Source organism: Dendroctonus ponderosae, unplaced genomic scaffold (genome assembly GCF_020466585.1).
Source record: "Dendroctonus ponderosae isolate FM_Combo_2020 unplaced genomic scaffold, Dpon_F_20191213v2 Dpon_F_20191213_8, whole genome shotgun sequence".
Classification (NCBI taxonomy): domain Eukaryota; kingdom Metazoa; phylum Arthropoda; class Insecta; order Coleoptera; family Curculionidae; genus Dendroctonus; species Dendroctonus ponderosae.
In genome coordinates this window covers 8878479-8896765 of record NW_026019016.1, presented here as the reverse complement: position 1 = coordinate 8896765, position 18287 = coordinate 8878479, and the positions used below count along the sequence as shown (strand labels likewise).

General features: G+C 31.2%; 1 protein-coding gene across 3 annotated transcripts in view; it reads left to right on the top strand.

The window, feature by feature from the left end:
- The first annotated feature begins 923 nt into the window (after positions 1-923).
- The window catches only part of LOC109534465 (protein cab-1), a 69264-nt gene continuing 51900 nt past the window's right edge, over positions 924-18287 (top strand). For 2 of the 3 annotated variants that reach the window (XM_048669012.1, XM_048669011.1), the window contains exon 1: positions 924-1163. In XM_048669012.1, the coding sequence (XP_048524969.1) occupies positions 1004-1163 (160 nt within the window). In that variant the 5' untranslated portion in view covers positions 924-1003. The remainder of the gene's footprint in view (positions 1164-18287) is intronic. The other variant, XM_048669013.1, reaches the window with a different exon arrangement.

Here is an 18287-nt window from a genome sequence, read left to right as displayed (position 1 = left end):
CACCGGTACAAATTGAGCAGGAGTTAATTAGCCGAATACGAGAGGCTGCTCAAAATGTGAGACTAGACTGCTGCGAGGAATGCACGATCAAGTTATTGGGACACAAACATATTTGGAGTCAAACGGACAGAACTTCGAACATCTACTGTGATTTAACAGCTTAATTATATTTTGCTTGATCGATATTAATCATTGATACATAACCTTTAACAGCACTGGTTACTACAATTTGTTATAATTAAGAAACAAGAGGTATTTACGTAACTTTAATGAGGCAGATGACCTTGAAAACTATTGTTGCCGACCTTCTGATCTAGTTTTTTGCAAATATCTCAGGTTTTAATATTTACTAATTATTTTTTTCTATTTTTCTCCCCAGGCAACACCTCCAGAGGAATGACGCCAATTTTGAATCACCCTGCATAATCAATGCGTAAAAAATATTTCTTAAGCTGGTTTACGAAGATATATTTAGTTTTTAATATCAAATGTACATTTCCAGTATTGTTGCCCTAAACGTAAAAAGTACCAAAGTAAAAAGTGAAGCCAACATTAACTAACTGATTATCACAGTGAGGGCACAAATTGGGAAGAAATTGAGTATAATTTATGTTCCGTTATCGACAAGAGTATACGTAAAAAGAACAAGATAAAAAGAGGAAAAACTGATAATTGAGTTCATCTACTCTACAACGCGGCAATTCTAAAGAAGGTGGACAGGTCGTGAATCAAAGGGTAAAAGGATGAAAGATCTCTAACGCTTTCGAAACCGAATTCAATCAATTTTTTCGGGCCATTCGAGTATGCATATTTTTTATCTTGAATCCCACCTCTTCATTTCATCCACTAATTCTGATGCCCCCGTATTCCAAAGCGCATGGCCTATCAGCAGTAACGTTAGCGTTTATATATTCCATTTCAAGTTAGTCAATGAAAATCCTTCCATAGGATAGTCGGGAAAACGGAGCTTTTCCCAGTGACGTCACTGGCATCGGCCAATGGCATGCCGCGTACCTTATTGATCAGTGATGGAAATGGCAGAGATCTGAAACCATATGGATTGAAAAAAGTGCGAACCAATATGAAGTTTTCATTTATAATAAGCCTTGTCATTGTTTTTCTTTGGCATGGCATCCATTTGGGAGAGTCGAGAATCCTCAACGGTAAGTTTTTATTTTTCCATTAATTTCCATCAGGAATAATATGACTGGCTGCGGGTTGTTGCACTGATACCGCCAAAATTATTATTTTTTAGATAAGCGCATTCAAGTAAACTTAACGTACTTTTAGGTTTCTGTCGTTATAGGTATAAGATGTGGTATTGTTAAGTAGGACAGATTGCTGTTTGAATTTTCCTCCTATGTAGCACCCACGCAAATAATTTCCATATCTGCACTGATAGCGCAAACAATTGAACATTAGCTGCCATACGGGAGAAGAATTCACAATTTTTCATTCGCACAAATTATTTAATGATTTTGTTAATTTATAATGAATTTTGTGAATTTGCCAAAAAGTTGCTAGGAGTTATAACTTTAAATAAGCGAAGAGTGAAATAAACGTGATTTTAAAAGATGTGAAAATATTTTAATTTTTTGCCTATTTATTATGGTTTCCAAACAGATTCAATGTCTCTATTTGCAATTTTTGGTCTCGCTTTGTTTTTTATTCTATTTGCATTACTTTTAAACTACATTTGTCGCAAATTGAAATGAAGCGCTAATTTTTTTTCCTTTATGCTATCATGTTTGATTTTTAAGTTTTTTCAGGTTTATTAAGAAAAAGTCCTGCATTCTTTCAGTTTATTTTAAGAAATTTTTTTAAATTTTATATGTTTCAGTTTTTAACACTTTTCGCGGAAGTTTTTTTAGCATGATGATTATTTTCCTATGATAAAACCAGTTTTTTATTCCCAAATAATTAAAGAAACTTTAATGTTTTATTATGGCGCACATTTTTTCGTTGGGATAAATAAACAACTTTGGTAAATTAACAAAGATTTGAAAAATCAAAATTTTATACAAAATGTTTTTTCTTGCTGTTTTTATTATGCACTTAGTATTCGCTGAATTTTCGTTACATTTTAAAATTTCAATCCTTTTAAAATCGTTCTTTTACACTGTAATCAACTTTAATAGATAATAACTTCTAAAAATTGCAAAAAACTTGTTACTTGATGAAAGTGAAGCAAGATTTTTACATTAGAAAAAGGATTTGTAAAACAGCGGTTATACGGAAAATTCTAGCTTTTTTGTCAAATTTCGAAATTTGTCTATGTTTTATGACTTTTGAAATGTTTTATAAATGAAACTTTACTTAGAAGAAATTCTGAGAATGATTACCATTCACTTTGGAAGATACACGCAAATAATATTTTATTTATCACATGAACAATTTTAAAATACACATGAGTGAAACTGAGTAGGAATTGTTCAAATGAATTTTGTCAAATTTCATACAAAAACGACAAATATAATAAAGATAAGTGAATAAGAACGCAAATAAGTCTAGAAGCGTGAAGTTTCCATGCTACACAAATTAAACAAATTACAAAACACTTTTTCAGGCGATTTTCAAATGCCAATTTCAACTGTTATTTTAGCGCATCGATGGTAAAATCAGTAGCGCTTGCTTTACGTGGGCTTTTATGAAAACAGTTTTCATAAACTAGACTAACCGAGATTTTATTTTTTCAACTTTTGATAAAACCACTGGAAACATCCACTCCATATTGCAGCCGAATCTTAAAAGCGAAATCAACAAAACAAAGCAAACAATTCATTAGATGCGTAACAAAAGTATCAAGAGAGAATACAGTGCAAAAGAATCGAAATAAAATCGCATTGCAAAAGCCTGCCACCAATTCCTTACTGAACTTGACTCAATATACTACTACTTTATTACTGTTTCTAATTTCGATGTTAAATTGTTTCTTTAATTTTTAAGTGGTTGAGAAATAGTTCAAAAACTCCTTCAGAAGCCTAGACAGAATAACTGCAAGAATTTCGGAATAAAATAAAGTGAAGAAATAGAAATAGAATTTAAAAAAATCAATACGTCCTAGATCTGTAACTAATTGATCACATCTAGCTCTTGGTCTGAGTTAATCGCATGAAAGCCTTCAAAGAGTCGACATTTCCCAGATTTAACAGTTTCAGAGAGTTAGACGCGTTTAATTAACAATGAGGGAATTTTAAGCTGCAGTCAGCTTTATGTTGGTATGGCTTGCTAGAACAAAAATCTCAAATTAATAATGATTAAATATTGGTAAAGTTTTCGTCCATTGAGGTAGATTTATCAATAATTACATTTATTACATTACATTACATTTATATCAAGTTGTTCGTGCCATTTTTTGTTAAATTATGCTGTTGATCTATTTGTGTAAAATCTCCCTGTAAAATCGACGCCAATAATTTCTGTACCAGAACTAATTTCGCAAACAATAAAATTTTTGCAACAATAAAAACTACGTAATTAATAAAATATATTCATATAGAGTGAAGCATTAAAAAGACATTTTTTTAACTTTAGAAAAAACCAAACATAAAAAGTATCAGAGAAGACACTACAATTCAAAAGAATGAAAATCAAAATCGTGTAGCAGAGCTGTACAACCAATCGTAACATATTTGTTATGCAGTAGTTTCATGCGGTTTCTGAGTCGATTTTCCAAGAGATTTAAACTCAATATAATATTGCTTGATAATTTTTAAAATTTTATAAATTTGTTATTAATATAACCGATTGATCTGGTGCGGAAAATATATTATTATGTAATAAAACTTGGCAATAAAAACGTATGGTAATAAATTCCGGGCAATATTGTGGCAAAATTATTTCAAATTCTTCATTAGCAATTCTCTCTTCAATTACTAGACTATTCAAATAAAATTATACTAAGAAAATCAACTGAATGGAAATTGCGAGCGGAAGGGCTTAAGAATACAATCTGTGTCGACTGACGTCAGCCTAATCACAAACCGTTTTCCTGTGACGTAGACTTAAAAGGACGGTGCCGAAATTGCAGAGGTGAATAAATACACAAATCACGTATTTTCGGGAAAATATTTTTAGAAGCTTTTAAGTAATAATATTTAATCTGGATGAGATTTTTAATACAGCTAATTGTAGAAGATGTGAAGTTTCGGATTTTGGAAAACTTAAAATTCCTAACCAATTTGTGCAATTATTTTCACATTTTATTCAGTTTTTGATAGATGTACAAATGTCTCTTTTGCAATGATTGTGAACGCAGTAATATTAAATTTGATGTTTAAAACCGCTGCCGTCTTGTAATCTCTAAAAGTTAAATAAGGCGGGATCGATATTTTAATATCTTGGGCGATCATCAATATTAGTTTCTGCCCCTAGTGATTTTTCTGTGTATTTATAAATTGAGGTGAACCCAATCGAAAGACGGAAAATTTCAGTTTGCTACCGTCGTGATAAGTTTTACAATTTATTTTGATCGCAGTTAACACGATTGGGCAGGCAGAATAGTAATTTGATACCTTCATTAATCGAATAAAATTGTTGTTTTTCGTGTAAAAAGTTCAATTTTCATCGGTTTGCTAGAAGAAGACTAGTTTTATTTTTACAATTCCACAAAATATGTTTAGAAGCAAACTGCATTTTTGAAACATTAGTCCAATCCTGATGCTATCAAAAAATAAATAGTTCCTATTTATATAGAATCTAAATTCGAGCTAAATCTGCTTTTATTGACTGTCAACTTCTTGTACTACAWTCGTTTCCAATTGCGAGTAGKAGGAAATAATTACTCGGAATAGCTTTAATTACAAATTAATTATGTTTCGTGCAACTTCTGTATGCAGAAATCAACGCAAGGATTTCAAAGGATCTCTTCTATTTGCACAAAATCGCATTTTACTCAACTGATTGTGCAGCATTGAAATYCTTTTYAACTTTAACACAGTTTTGCGCTGTTGCTGTGATTAAACTGACCCAACACAGTTACATCCCTATATACATTGAAATTTTTATAAAGTAAAAYGAAAAATGTTTTATGTTTAAACAACAAATACATTTTTCAGTAAAATAAAAAAATGTAGAAAAATTTATATGAGGTGCAGTTRCGTTTGTTAATTAACTCGCTATTGTTGGCCTAGATTTTTCACCTTTCAAGAAGCAGGGTTTAGTTGCAAGTATTAAATATAAATTATTTTAGCATATGTTTAGAGTACGGAATAGAAGAAGAGGACAAAAGAACATTGGAAAGCGTTGGAGTGCGCATAAACAATGCAGTGATTGCCGTATTTCTGCTTCTGAATTCTCAAAAGGTTTAATATATTTTTTAGAATTTGAGCTATTAATATGTTCTATGGTTTAACTGATTATAAATTATTTAAAATTTTTAATACTCTTAGATTTAGTCATTTTTTGTTTCATATTTCATCAAAACAATTTTCAAAGTGCGTTTTGTAATAGAACGCAATCGACAAACAACATGACGCAATCGAGTGTAAGAAGCAAAATTAAAGATCAATACGTCAAAAATATATAAGTAATTGATCTGCTGCGTCCTCGTCTGAATTCAGAGCATGAAAATGTTTGGATATGGGACGTCTTTCAGCTTGAGGAGTTTCCGTGAGATTTAGAAAAATTCTTTTTCACTGAGTTGCTGAAGCAGATAAAGTGGCTGAGAGACGGGATTGAAGCAAAACAATAAAATTAGTTTTTATTGGTAGAATCTGCAGGTCGCCACCAGTTGTTTGTGATTGAAAGCGAAAATAGAATTGATCTCAGTTTGCACGAATACTCTATTACGATTTGTAGCTTTTATTTTTCAAACTTTCCCTAGTTTTTCAAAGAAGTTTTTTCAACGTTCAACATACGGGAAAATGTATTCAGACTCTCTGATGTTTGGCGCTAAACATCATCATAATGATTTCCAGAAACTCTTTATTGTGAAATGCTGCATTTATTTTTCAAAATTCTTCCTACACGCCAAATACGTTTTTTCAACTTTATGAATTATGGAACGAAATGCAAAATGTATTCAGATTTTCTGGGTTTTATGGGTAAACGTTGTCTTAATACCATTGTTACTCCTACATGGATTAATCCGCAAACTAAAGATTCAAATTAGTTCCCCAGAGTATCATAGCTATCCATGAATAATAAACTATTTATTCGGTTCTATGCAAACCACTTTGCAGCCATTAAACAAAAGCGAACAAAAATAAGAAGCAAACTGAAAAAAAGTAATTTGATTTCCACATTTTTCAGCTAGACTCAATTCTGACGCACTACATCCTTCAGAAGAAACTTTAATGTTGGTGTTATTGTGTTATAATAAGTAGCTCTTAAAACTTCAAGTTTATTGTTTAAGTTCTTGACCCACAGCTTTGAACTTGTTGGCTTCTATAAGTACTTCCCATTATCGATAAGACTCGATAGGAAAGAACTCTTCACTCCTCATAAATTCAATGATAAATTAAAAGAGCCTTTTCTAAAAACCGTTCTTGAAGTTGTGGGGTTTTTTGCTATTTACACAAAATCCAAATCTTTCATCTTCCAGCCGTGCAGCTGTAAAGAAACCTCCGTTAATTCAATCTGCGTCTTTTGAACGGCTTTTAACGACACTTATATCGACTGCTAGATGTGCAGCTGTACGTTAAACTGCTTATAGACCTGCATCTACATGTTGCGCTCTTTGCTTCTGCACAATATCCATCCAAAGAAAAACCAATCTAGAGTATTAGTTTTGTCTGAGTAAGAACGCTGAACTTTATTCTACAATAGAGTGGGTTTGTAGTTTAGGCAGATCTTTCGTAAAAGTAGCAAAAGGTTCCGATCAGATTCACTTAACAAAAAAGTAAACGGAGGAAACTTATTAGGAATATATTATGAATTATTTTCAATTCCATATATGTGCTTGCTACTGGTACTGCTATTGACAAGTTCTTCAGATCTTTTAGTCATTAGAAACTCAAAAGAAAACACAACAAAACGGGAATTTGCTATAACAGATTTTCCACTCAAAGTGCCTTAGAGCACTACAGACATCGTTTGAACCCTGCTATAATAGAAACAAAACGTTCCATTCAAAATACCTTCGAGCAGATTTTAGGAATACATTTTTCTGTTTATATTTTCCTTTCTATTTTTGCGCGAATGGGCACATACACATATATAAATGCAAACTTCGCTTGAATTGTACCCCCTTTAGCAGAGCATAGAGAAAACTCTAAACGACAAGAATCCTAGCGCAAACTCTTGGGAAAACTCGCCGACTAATTGTTATAACTACATTAGGGTCTACCACATTAATGTCCGCAAGCTGCGATCTTCCCTCAAGATTTTTGGTTAATTTGCATTTAAACCGACATTTAACCCCACCATCTGAAAATTGCACGGTGTTTTGAAAATTTCAATTTAGCTCAGCTAAAAATAATTTTTTTTATCAATTTAATTGCAACGACATTTTTTGATGGACTGTACTATTAACTAACTAAAACAATTAACAAAAGCAAACAATGGAGCGTATGAATGAAAATTGATCGCAAATATCATGAGGCAAAGTAAAATTAAACTTCCACTGTTCAATTATGCAATCCATTGCACACGAAATTTAAACAAAATTTACATGTAAAAATACATTTATTTCAATTAATTTCCAGCAAAAATGTAATTATGAGTTTTAAACTAAATCACAAACGCTTCATTAATTGCATTGCATAAAATGTCGTACGTGAATAGGCTTAAAAGCAGATTTAATGTGGAGTAAGTATTAGGTTTTCCGTATTACGAAATATAATAGTGACCTTTTTGAGTTTGCTTATATATTTTTCTGTTCTTACATCTTCTTTTTTTTCTATATTATATTCGTTTATATGTATAAATCAAACTAATTAAATAAAATGGGATATTAGAAATCATGATACAGCTTGGAAAGGTCAAAAAAATGTTTGTAATAAATACAAGCGAATGGTGAAGGCGTAATCCCACTCAATATTGATGTGGCCACTTTTTTCATAATATGTAATAACACTCATAAAGTTACTACACTCATAATGTAATAACACTCGTAATGTTTTTTTCTATATTTACGATTTGACTTTGTTTGCCAATTAACTGTAAGACTTAATTGAGGAATTTAGCAGTCTATTTGTGGCAAGTGGTTTTTCATAAAAATAATTCCGAAGTTTTATAAAAATAATTCCGCTCTCGATAGGCTATATTATTTTTTTCCATTTACGAGCTTTTTTAATAAAGGACATGAAAAATAAAATTCCTAACCAAAATATCATTATTCTATTAATACTTTTGCTATTAAGTTCTAAGTGCGATGATATTTTCTTATAAACAAGTTTATTTTATTTTCGTCAAAAAAATGTTATTCGTCTTATTTGATTATCTCAGGGTCGATTTCAAAAGTCCGAAGTTGAACAATTTCTATAACTAAATCGACATTTTGCTCAAATGACCAATGTTTGCCCTTTTGTTATGCTTTTTACAGCTGCACAACCATTGAGAATATAAGAGCATTCCCTGAAAATTTGAAGTTTTAAAACCCTTTCTCAGTATCCATACAAATATAACCGATTTATGCAAAATTCAGTGCACTCATTTTAAGGGCGTGCTTTGCGTCCTTAAATAAGAAGTTGATTCAAACATAGTTTCGCAAACCTTTGTTTTTTGGTGCGCCAGAACTAGTCTTTGTTCGATTTAGAAACTTTTTTGCCGTTCTGGGCAATTTTTTTCGTATCTACTACTATCTTCGAATTATTTGAAAAGGCATCAGGAAAACACCTTTATACTTCTTTGATTTTGACAATATATTTTGAAACTTTAATAACCAGTATTTTGAAAACGAAGCAGTAAAGGTCCTAAATTTTTATGATTTTTTTCAATATTCTGGGACATAAAGCACGGTTCTAAAATAACTACACTGAACTTGGATCATCATCTATGCATTCCAAATCCTAATTAAAAGTCAATATGTTTGCATTAGGTTTATGGAAACCAAATATATGTTAAAGCGTTTTAACTTAAAAATGATCATTACGGTTTACGTCTGTAGCGGTATATTTCAACAAGAATACGATTTTAGAGCAACAATCAAACTAAACTTCAAGTGAAACGGTTTTTCAATTGCTTAAAAAATTGAAAAGAACAAAATATAGCACCGAACGAGCTTCGCTCTTTCGCTTATTGTTCGAAAGCTCACGTTCCCATTCTCATGAGCATTAATAATCCTCCAACTTTCCCGAGTTGAATTTTTGCTTTCCAGAATTTGGTTTTCAAACGCCTGTTGTTAGGAGTTCCTCAATTTTCCATTCCATATTTGAGTATAGATTTCCTTTATATTTTTTATTGATTCTTAAATGAATAGAATGGAGCTCGCTGAAACAACTGGGAATAGAAGTAATCTGGCACAAGTGTATAAGAATATTATATAAAGGCTGCAAAAGAAAATGCTAAATAATCAGCGTTTATGGTAGAAAAATTCCAGAATAAAATAACACGACTTTTGTTGATGAGAAATTCTATTATTTTGTTAAAAAACTAATAATAATATTGGACGTTTTGGTGTAAAATGCGACAAGACATTTTGCTTAAATTGATTACATGAATCTTGAGACATCTTTAATAAATATTAATGAAGTTCATGCGGTTGTTATAGTGCCTGTGGGCGTAAAAGGGAGATATTATTGATTGGCAGTAGCATGATCGCTTTTTGCTGATGTTCATTTTAATTAATCATTTTCAGTAAACGCTGTTGTATGTTGGCGAGACGAAAACTCAGTTCCAAAGGCTTGCTATTTGTGATGTTTTGTAAACAAATAAGCTTGGAGCTTCACTGAAGCTTATCGTTTGGAAGGGGGTTTGAAATATCGCCATCCATATGCAATAATTGACTTTGACTGACTGCAAAATCCAATAAAATTATTATCAATTTTAATTAACATTTCAAGAGAATGTCGAGTAAAATTTACAATTTCCATGACTCAAACTGCATTGCTTACATTATTTCAGTTGCTAATCGAATATTTTCATTTACGTTTACAAGTGAGCAGTGATTGCGTCGATGTTCGTTATTCGTTAATAAAAACGAGACTCAAAACAATGCAAGAAGAAATGGGAGATCAAATAAACATAGATGAACATTGACGATATTATTATTATGCAATGTAGGGCTGTAAGCGGCAATGCGCTAAAAAACAAGAATTTAAAAAATATGTATATTAAATAAATTCATTTGAAAATGAAGGTTTTGTGTGACACTGTTAAATATTATCAGTTTGAATATAAATCCTAAAAATAGTGGGACTGGAAAAGAAATATAAAGAAAGGCGAGTTTGTGGTATTCTAGTGGTTTCCGGTAGTTTTGCATTGTAGCTAACTGGTTTAACTCAGCAAGTGAAACTTTGGCAGAGAAAATTATTGAACCGTGTGACAAAGTGGGACTTTTACCGATTGCAAATACAGGCAAATATTTTAAAAGGGTGGAATTAAACAACATTAAGGAAGAATTTTGAGTTAAAATCGAATCTATTCGCAAAGAAGTAGAATTGGGTAAAAAGTTTTTTCGCCATTGTAGGAACAGGATATATCAAAAATATGAAAAGAACGAATCTGGAAAGTTGCTGGACTTAATTGAAGAAAAAGTTACAAAAAAACTTTGCTGCACTGTTAAGACAATGTTTTGAAAATAATTATGGCATTAAACTTATGTAATAAAACGTATAACATAATATTTGAAATAGAACATTCAAGAAGAAAATGCGAATAGAGACGGTAACCGTAGTTATAATAAAAATCTATGAACAATAAAGTTCTATGATCAAATCTTGTAGAATCCAATAATAAAATTGAAATGTTCGAGTGTGAAAATTCAAATAAAGTAGAACAGGATGAAAGAAATACAATTTTAAAAGCCGAAATAATTCCTTGTCTCTTAAAATTACAGAAATATGAAGACGAATATTAAGGGATTAATAATACTATCGTCTTTAATGCTTAAATTGACTCCAACCGTTTTCAAGACATATTCAAATCGATTTTGTGTTAAGCTAATGATCTGGCTGCTTCCAAACGGAATATTTCGGTTCTGACTATTATATTAAAATTGGAGAACACTTTCATTTAAACATCGTTTTTTTGTTGTTGATTTTATTTGCGGCTTTTCTCGCGTAAACCTCTTTCATTGCTGAACAAATTATATGAATATAACTACTTTTTCACGCATTTTTAGTTCCTACACATTTTATCTTCTCCCAAATGCCAATTTTAATAAGTAAATGAAGTTAACTGAAATGCCTTTTGAATCGTAAGCAGACTACTTCAATCGTTCATAATGAGGAAGTTGGAAAGTCCTTATTCCGACGGATGTTCAATCATCTCTCGAAAGTTAAGCTGTATTTTCGTAAAAAGTCGAACTAATTTCCACTGTAAAGAACTTTCAGAATTGTAATGCAAAATTCAACTGATTCCAATACAAGAATGGAGTTTTGCTCTCAATACTTTGTAATATAGACGTTTTTTTTTATTATTTACAGCTGGAAAATCCGAAATTTGAATAAAAATATATAATTTATTGATTTGTGCTTGAACTCTGAAAGCAATAACAAAATAAGCATAAAGATAACAATGCTATAATAAATAAATATTGTTAAAATGTTGATTTAAAATATAAATTTACTCATATTTGCTGCATGCTCCAATCGTACGAAAATATGTGTTTTTTGTAATTATGCCATATAACTATATAAGTAACACTATCTAAGATTCTAAGGTTCGACTTACATATATTTAATATAATTGATTAGCACAAATGGAAATTTGGGGTTAAAATAGCATTAGATCCCAAAAAATATGTAAAAATATTTCCTCAACATGGTTTGCTTGTACATTTCGCCTAACTTAAGAGAACCAGGTTCTGTTAAGCATCGAGCAATTCTTGGAAAAATTAATTTGGCAGTTGTTATCTTGTAATTAAAGCAAATCTTTATGGGGCCTGAAAAACATTTCTTTCATTTAGGTCGTGGTTTATTAGTGACGGTGATTTTAATTGGTAAAAAAAACGTTGACTCATGAAAAACAGTATTTTTATTTCAGCCACTATCGACCAACAGACCAAATACTTAAATAGGCATTTTTCAACAATTCCTTGCCTGAGAAAATTACAGAAATTTGCGTTTATTACTTTCTGTATAAACCTGTTGGTAAATTATGTGAAAGCAAGTCAATTCATATTGAGACTGGTTCAAAGACGACAAACACATTCAAATAATAAAGGAGCAAACACGTTTTATCTCAAAAACCGAATGTTTCGTTCTATTTTAGATTGATCGATCATAATTGTTTTAAAGACACACACTGTAATTGCTTACAGTTATGCGGCGTTATACTATTAATATCTTCAGCCCACATCTAAATGTATTAAATTATATTCTATGAACAGAAAAATATGTTCCAAAACGATTCATAAATCCAACATTTCCTCTCGCGCACGTCAATTCCATTTGATGCCAATTTCGCAGCAGACGTTAAATCTTGTCGAATATATTGAAAATCATTAAATTCTTTCCGTTACATTTATTTTCCGCCCAACGGTCCCACCGAAAAAAGCAAACGAAGGAAAAACAACGAAAAAAATCTAATACTAATAGAAACATCGGGTTGACCTTTGAATGAGGTGGAAGCTCACCACAAAGGAAATCAATATGATTGTGGAGGTAGAGTCACGTACCTACATATATATTATGCATGTTATTATATGTTGAATAATTTAAAATCAGCTTTGTAAATATTGTGTTATCTTCTACAAGTGTTTCAATTTTTTGTTCTTCATTGATAAATTGTATGTCTAGACGCATAAATAAGCTTCCAATGCGACAGTGATGGAAACCACATAGTTAAATTCCAATGGTTCATTAATCCACCTAAGGTAATTAGCAAATATGTTAATTGTATCAAATTGATCATAGCCAGAATACTGGAATGTCAGTGAGTACATGGGCAGTAGAAACGTGGATTTGGTCACGGAAATTTAATTTAAGTGCTTGCAATCAGTCTGAATCAGCACATTTCAATGCGAATATTACTCCCAATTTCTAGTTGATTGGAAATGAATGCGTCAAAAAATAACCGCATATTCTGGCTAATATTTATTTAAATAGTTCGTTAAATGTTCGCTATTGTTGCGTATTCCACATCAGCTTCACCGTTGTCTCGATTCTCAATAGCTGTTGGCACACTTTTTATTGTTTCTCGCTGAACATTCTTACATGTCCATTTCAAACGGTTTTTGCAGGTTGCTTATTGTAGATTTTATATGGGATTTTACCGTAGACCATTTGCTTCCGTTACGATATTTTAAGTTTAACTAAAGTTTCAGAAGTTGCATTACTACTTAATCACTAGTCTTGTCCGACAAGCTTTACATATAGCTTTTGTAGAGTCGACCCTTTTTTTCAATTCAGAAGCATCACACAACTTTTACCCACAACTGCGTGCATTGAAGTTGGTTCTACTGACCATTTCCAACGCACAATTTCGTTGGTTCCTAACTGTTATTATCTATTTCAATTCTTGCCTAATTTCAATTCATGAGATCGGTGATTCATATGGTTTTTGCAGCTATTACTTTCTTTCTCTTGGAACCTGTTCTTAATACCTTTTCTCCTGTTCTTTATGCCATATGTCTTCTTTCCTGCTCTTTCTCTTGTATAATTAGTAACTCTTACTTTTGCAAATTATTTCACTTGCTATGCCACTTGTTAAAATTACACCACCTATTTGAGAGGTAGTTTGATCCACAACTATACCATAAATACGGGCTTTCAGCGAATTAAATTAATTCCTCATACAGTGGATTTTTTGGCTGATCTCAAAACGATCTAACAGATTATGAAACTATTTTGTAATCCAAATAGCAGTTTCCAGTTTCAGATCCATAAGCAGTAAATTGAGAAACTGAAGCGTAAATTGATTGATTGAAGTTGAAACACTTTCAAGATGAGCCTGTTTGACTACATATGTATCCATTAAAATCATCAATCTAGTAAATTAGTTTCCATTTTATTTCCCATAAAAAAGGCAATGAGAAATAGCCAAGCAACAGAGTGTAACCGTCGCTCTTTTACTGATGTTCAAATCAAATTTGAATTTCAATTTTCCATCCCCAAAACCTCTCTAAATCAATTATTTGCCGTATTTAAAAAATCATGGACCATCTTCCTAAGGGGATGATAAATTATAATACCATGAAATAATAAAATAATCAATATTTGTTTAAGAAAGATTTGCATGAATCAGTAATTGTATGACCTATTAATTATGAATCACCCTGAATAAGCTGGCTAAATAATTCAGAGCAGTCATACAATATTAGATTATGATAAAATTGTCCATTATGTTTCAACTTTTTCGTTTGAGTGAAATTGTTGCACATTTTCTTACATTTTATTTGAATATGGCCTTTCTGAACTGACGTTGAATTTAAAAGTTGAGGATGTTGCTTACTTTTTGTCAATCTGTGTAGGAAACTTTCTGATGCAATAATCCCAGTTTTAAAATCCAGTTGACAGTAAACAGCAACTTTTTAATAAAGTTTTCGAAAGACATGCCGTAATATGTGCAAATTCTTCCTAAATTATTAAATTTTTAATAACAAATTATAATTTAATACCTTATAATATTGCATTCACTAAAAATTGTTTATTTTGTAAGATTGCCTATGCTTCCAATTTAATTTTGTTATTAATCGTTTACATGCTTTAACATTGCAATTTAGCAAAAGTCCTGGCACTAGCTAAAAACTATGGCACTTTCAATCCAATCAACACAAACAATAGTAAAATGGCTTTAAAAATCTGCTCGTGATATTTTTGATCAAAAAGCTTCACAATATGCATTGTTAAAATATTAAATATAATTAATATAAAACTAAAGATATACAGAGAATGAAAGGAAATAAGAAATTTTAAACGTTAAGGATTTTTTAAGGGTTAGTTTTAAACGTAAAGTTTTTACTAACAGATAGTGTTCTGTGGCTTGTTTCAGCGATTTTCTTACTGTCTATTCTACTAGTCAATCTCGAATATGTTTGACCTGATTCTTAGCAATGTAGTAACGAAATGTACTTAAATTATTTAAATACTTACATATAGGTTTTATTAAATGTACTGATTTTTTTCTAAAGGTTCTAGAGGGACCAGCTGCGTTTCTCGAATGAGCAATTTTGAATATTTTGAGAAATTAGTATGAATTTGATCAGATCCTTACAAACATATATATAGTGTGGTCAAAAAATATTCGTGGCAGTTGAATTGAGCAAACTTAGCTTTTACGGTCTGGCTAAGTTTGATTTGAATTATTCAATACAACCAACAAAATATTAACGCCTGTTAGTCCGGAACTAATTGCAATTCATGAAGACAATAGCAAATTAAGAAAAATAATTTTATTTTTGAAGAAAAGTTCTATAATATTAAGCTTTTTTAAACAGTATTTGGATTACATATTTTTTCAACTCAATTAATTTCAGATTCAATTAGAGATCCTCTAGAATCAGTATACAGTTTTCGGCTTTTTTATATTTTTTTGCACATCAAAAAAAAATCGACTGAGGTCCACCAATCTTTATAATTACATAGAAGCAGGCTGCCATTAATTAGAAAATTCTATCAAATGTAATTTCTAGCTATTGCATCTGCAGCAGCCTTAAAAATTCTAAAATAACCCAATAAACATTAAGTTTGAAACGTTTGATATTATTTTGTGTAAAAGCGATTTAAAACACCCTTCCAATATTTCAGTTTCGTTTCAGTTTTGCCATTGTTTATTTCGATCCTACTGATATGAAAAATTCAGAGCTAATCAAAAACCGTTCCGTTTACACAAGGAAAACAATCCGATATTTAATTTAACTCCCTTTTTCTCTAAGGCTCTTCACCTTTGTTGTTCGTTTCGTGCCGAAACTTCTATAAAAGAAGCCCGAAACATTTTGTTGAAGTAGCAAATATCGAAAAACTTGGTCAACGGTCTAATGAAACGTCCATATTTAATGACTTACACAGAAAAAGAAAAATGAGCTTTAAATCAATAAAAAACCAACCTTATATGTATATAGTATAGTGAAGACCAAACATATAAGTTTCTCAATTTATGCCTGCAGAAATCTGCAGCGGAAACAATGCCTAGTACAACAATGTAGGATTAGTTAGGTTGATTCTTAGACCATTAATATGTATAATCACCATTAATAATATAATAAGCTCGTATAATCCCTAAACAAGATGATAAATTCCAAATCTCGTGTTTCTTGGTTAATTATTAACCACAAGTTTCATCGTGGGCTAGTTAAAAATTTCTATTATGTTATAAAGTCAAGATACTGACAAGATCACTGATTGAAATTTCAAGCTGTTGGAGGACTGGCTGATAAATTGAAGATAACTGGAAAAGGTTTATCGTTGTTGTAATGTTCATATTTCCATGCTTGATTTTAATATTCCATTAATCAAATTGATTCTAATTAGCAAACTTTCGATTGAAATTTTAAATCATGAAAGCGAAAATATTTTCTACAATTAAGTTTTGCAAGTGTTGAAAAGTTTTTTAGCCTTTCATTTTGCTTAGTATTATTTAAGAGAAGCTGAGACGTGTGTTTTTTTTCTGTTTGTAAGATTTAAATATTCTTACTGTTCGGACAGTGATACTTGTTATTAATGTGTTTCTATTAATTTATGCATTGTCCAACGACAAATATGAACTAGTTCTCAAAATGTTTAAATACAAAATTATTTGCAGTAAGTTGTGCTTTTTCCACCGATGCTTCAGTTCATTTGTGGCCGTTAATGCAGTMAATGTAAACGAAAATTGGGCATTTAAATGAACAAATAATGTATKCTGTTTTATTAAGTCTTAACACATTSAAAATCAATTCGATTGACTTTAACGCCTATATWGTATTATAGAAGAGCACTTTGGGAACARTTTTCCTAWAAAGTAYTTGCGGGGTTCGCTGCCCTAAAAAACTAACAAGTAGATCCCAAACCCAGAGAGTAGTGAATCTTWTGTGAGGGGAGAACGCGTGTTTGTATAAGCGTCCGGAATATACAGTAAAACTCAGTCGAGGTTAGAAAACCTGAATATATTTCCTAAAAAGGATGAAAACGTACGAAAAAATCCATATTGAAGRWTCCAAGATTCMATAAGGCTTGTGTAACAMCAAATTTCATTCTGTAAAAAATATATAAMAAAAATATTCTGCAAWAKTTCATTAGAAAACCCCAGAAAACAAACACAAATCAAGATCGGCTGGGAAAGATTATCAATGAATCCATAAAAACTAGAGTTTTATGTTTGTTAATTTTAAAGTCTAGTCTGAAAACTTAAGGTGACCTCTGAAGATTGGATCTTGAACTGGCATTTTAAACATGAGCTTTTATATTGTTGGTTCAGAGTACCTGCAAAAAACCTCTTTTTGAGTCTGAAGTTTGAAATTACAGCATTAGAGATAAAATGAGTGGGATGCAGAATGAACTTCGTACAAAAGCGATTACCTGATTAAATAGATGTAGCTCCTACACAGTAAACCACATGTCTTTGGTTCATGGGAAGGTCCTATAATAAGATAAATGACCGTATAAATAACCGGGAAATGCCGCTCTGTAACAGTTATTGCTCCAGAACACTGATATTTCGTAGTTCTATTTAGTATGGCACTTAAGTCTGTAATTGGCCCTAAAAGCAACGTTTAGTGCACGCATTTCCTTAAACATTCTACCCGGAGTACTTTTGCTGCAGGTTTTTATGGACTTGCTTCTGTTCAAACTTTTGTAAATTTAATAGGAGCTAATAAAGGTTATCATTTTTATGCACCCGGTTATTTTAATTTCCTGATATATTCGAGGGCGCGAAGGTGATGAAATTACAGCAGGTCGCAGAAAATCGGGTATTAACAGGATTTTGTATTCACATTGATTATTTGCAACGAGCCCTGCTGTTAATCATACAAAGACTACTAATGCTAATAATCGGTTGAAAATTGCAATTAATTTCTCATTCACTAATTTAGAGACTGTCTACACATTTTAAATTTACATGTAGAATATTTCAATAATGTGTTCAAAAACTGCAGTACTGATTGCATCAAGAATATATACCCAAATTTTAAAAAAGTTCAAAAAGTCCAAGAATTTTCCGTTTGTTTAAGTTGGCAATCACTTTAGTGTGAATACTGTGAACTTTATAAGTGTGAATAGTTCTACTTGTAAACAATGTGAAAGAACATTTTCATCATTTCATAA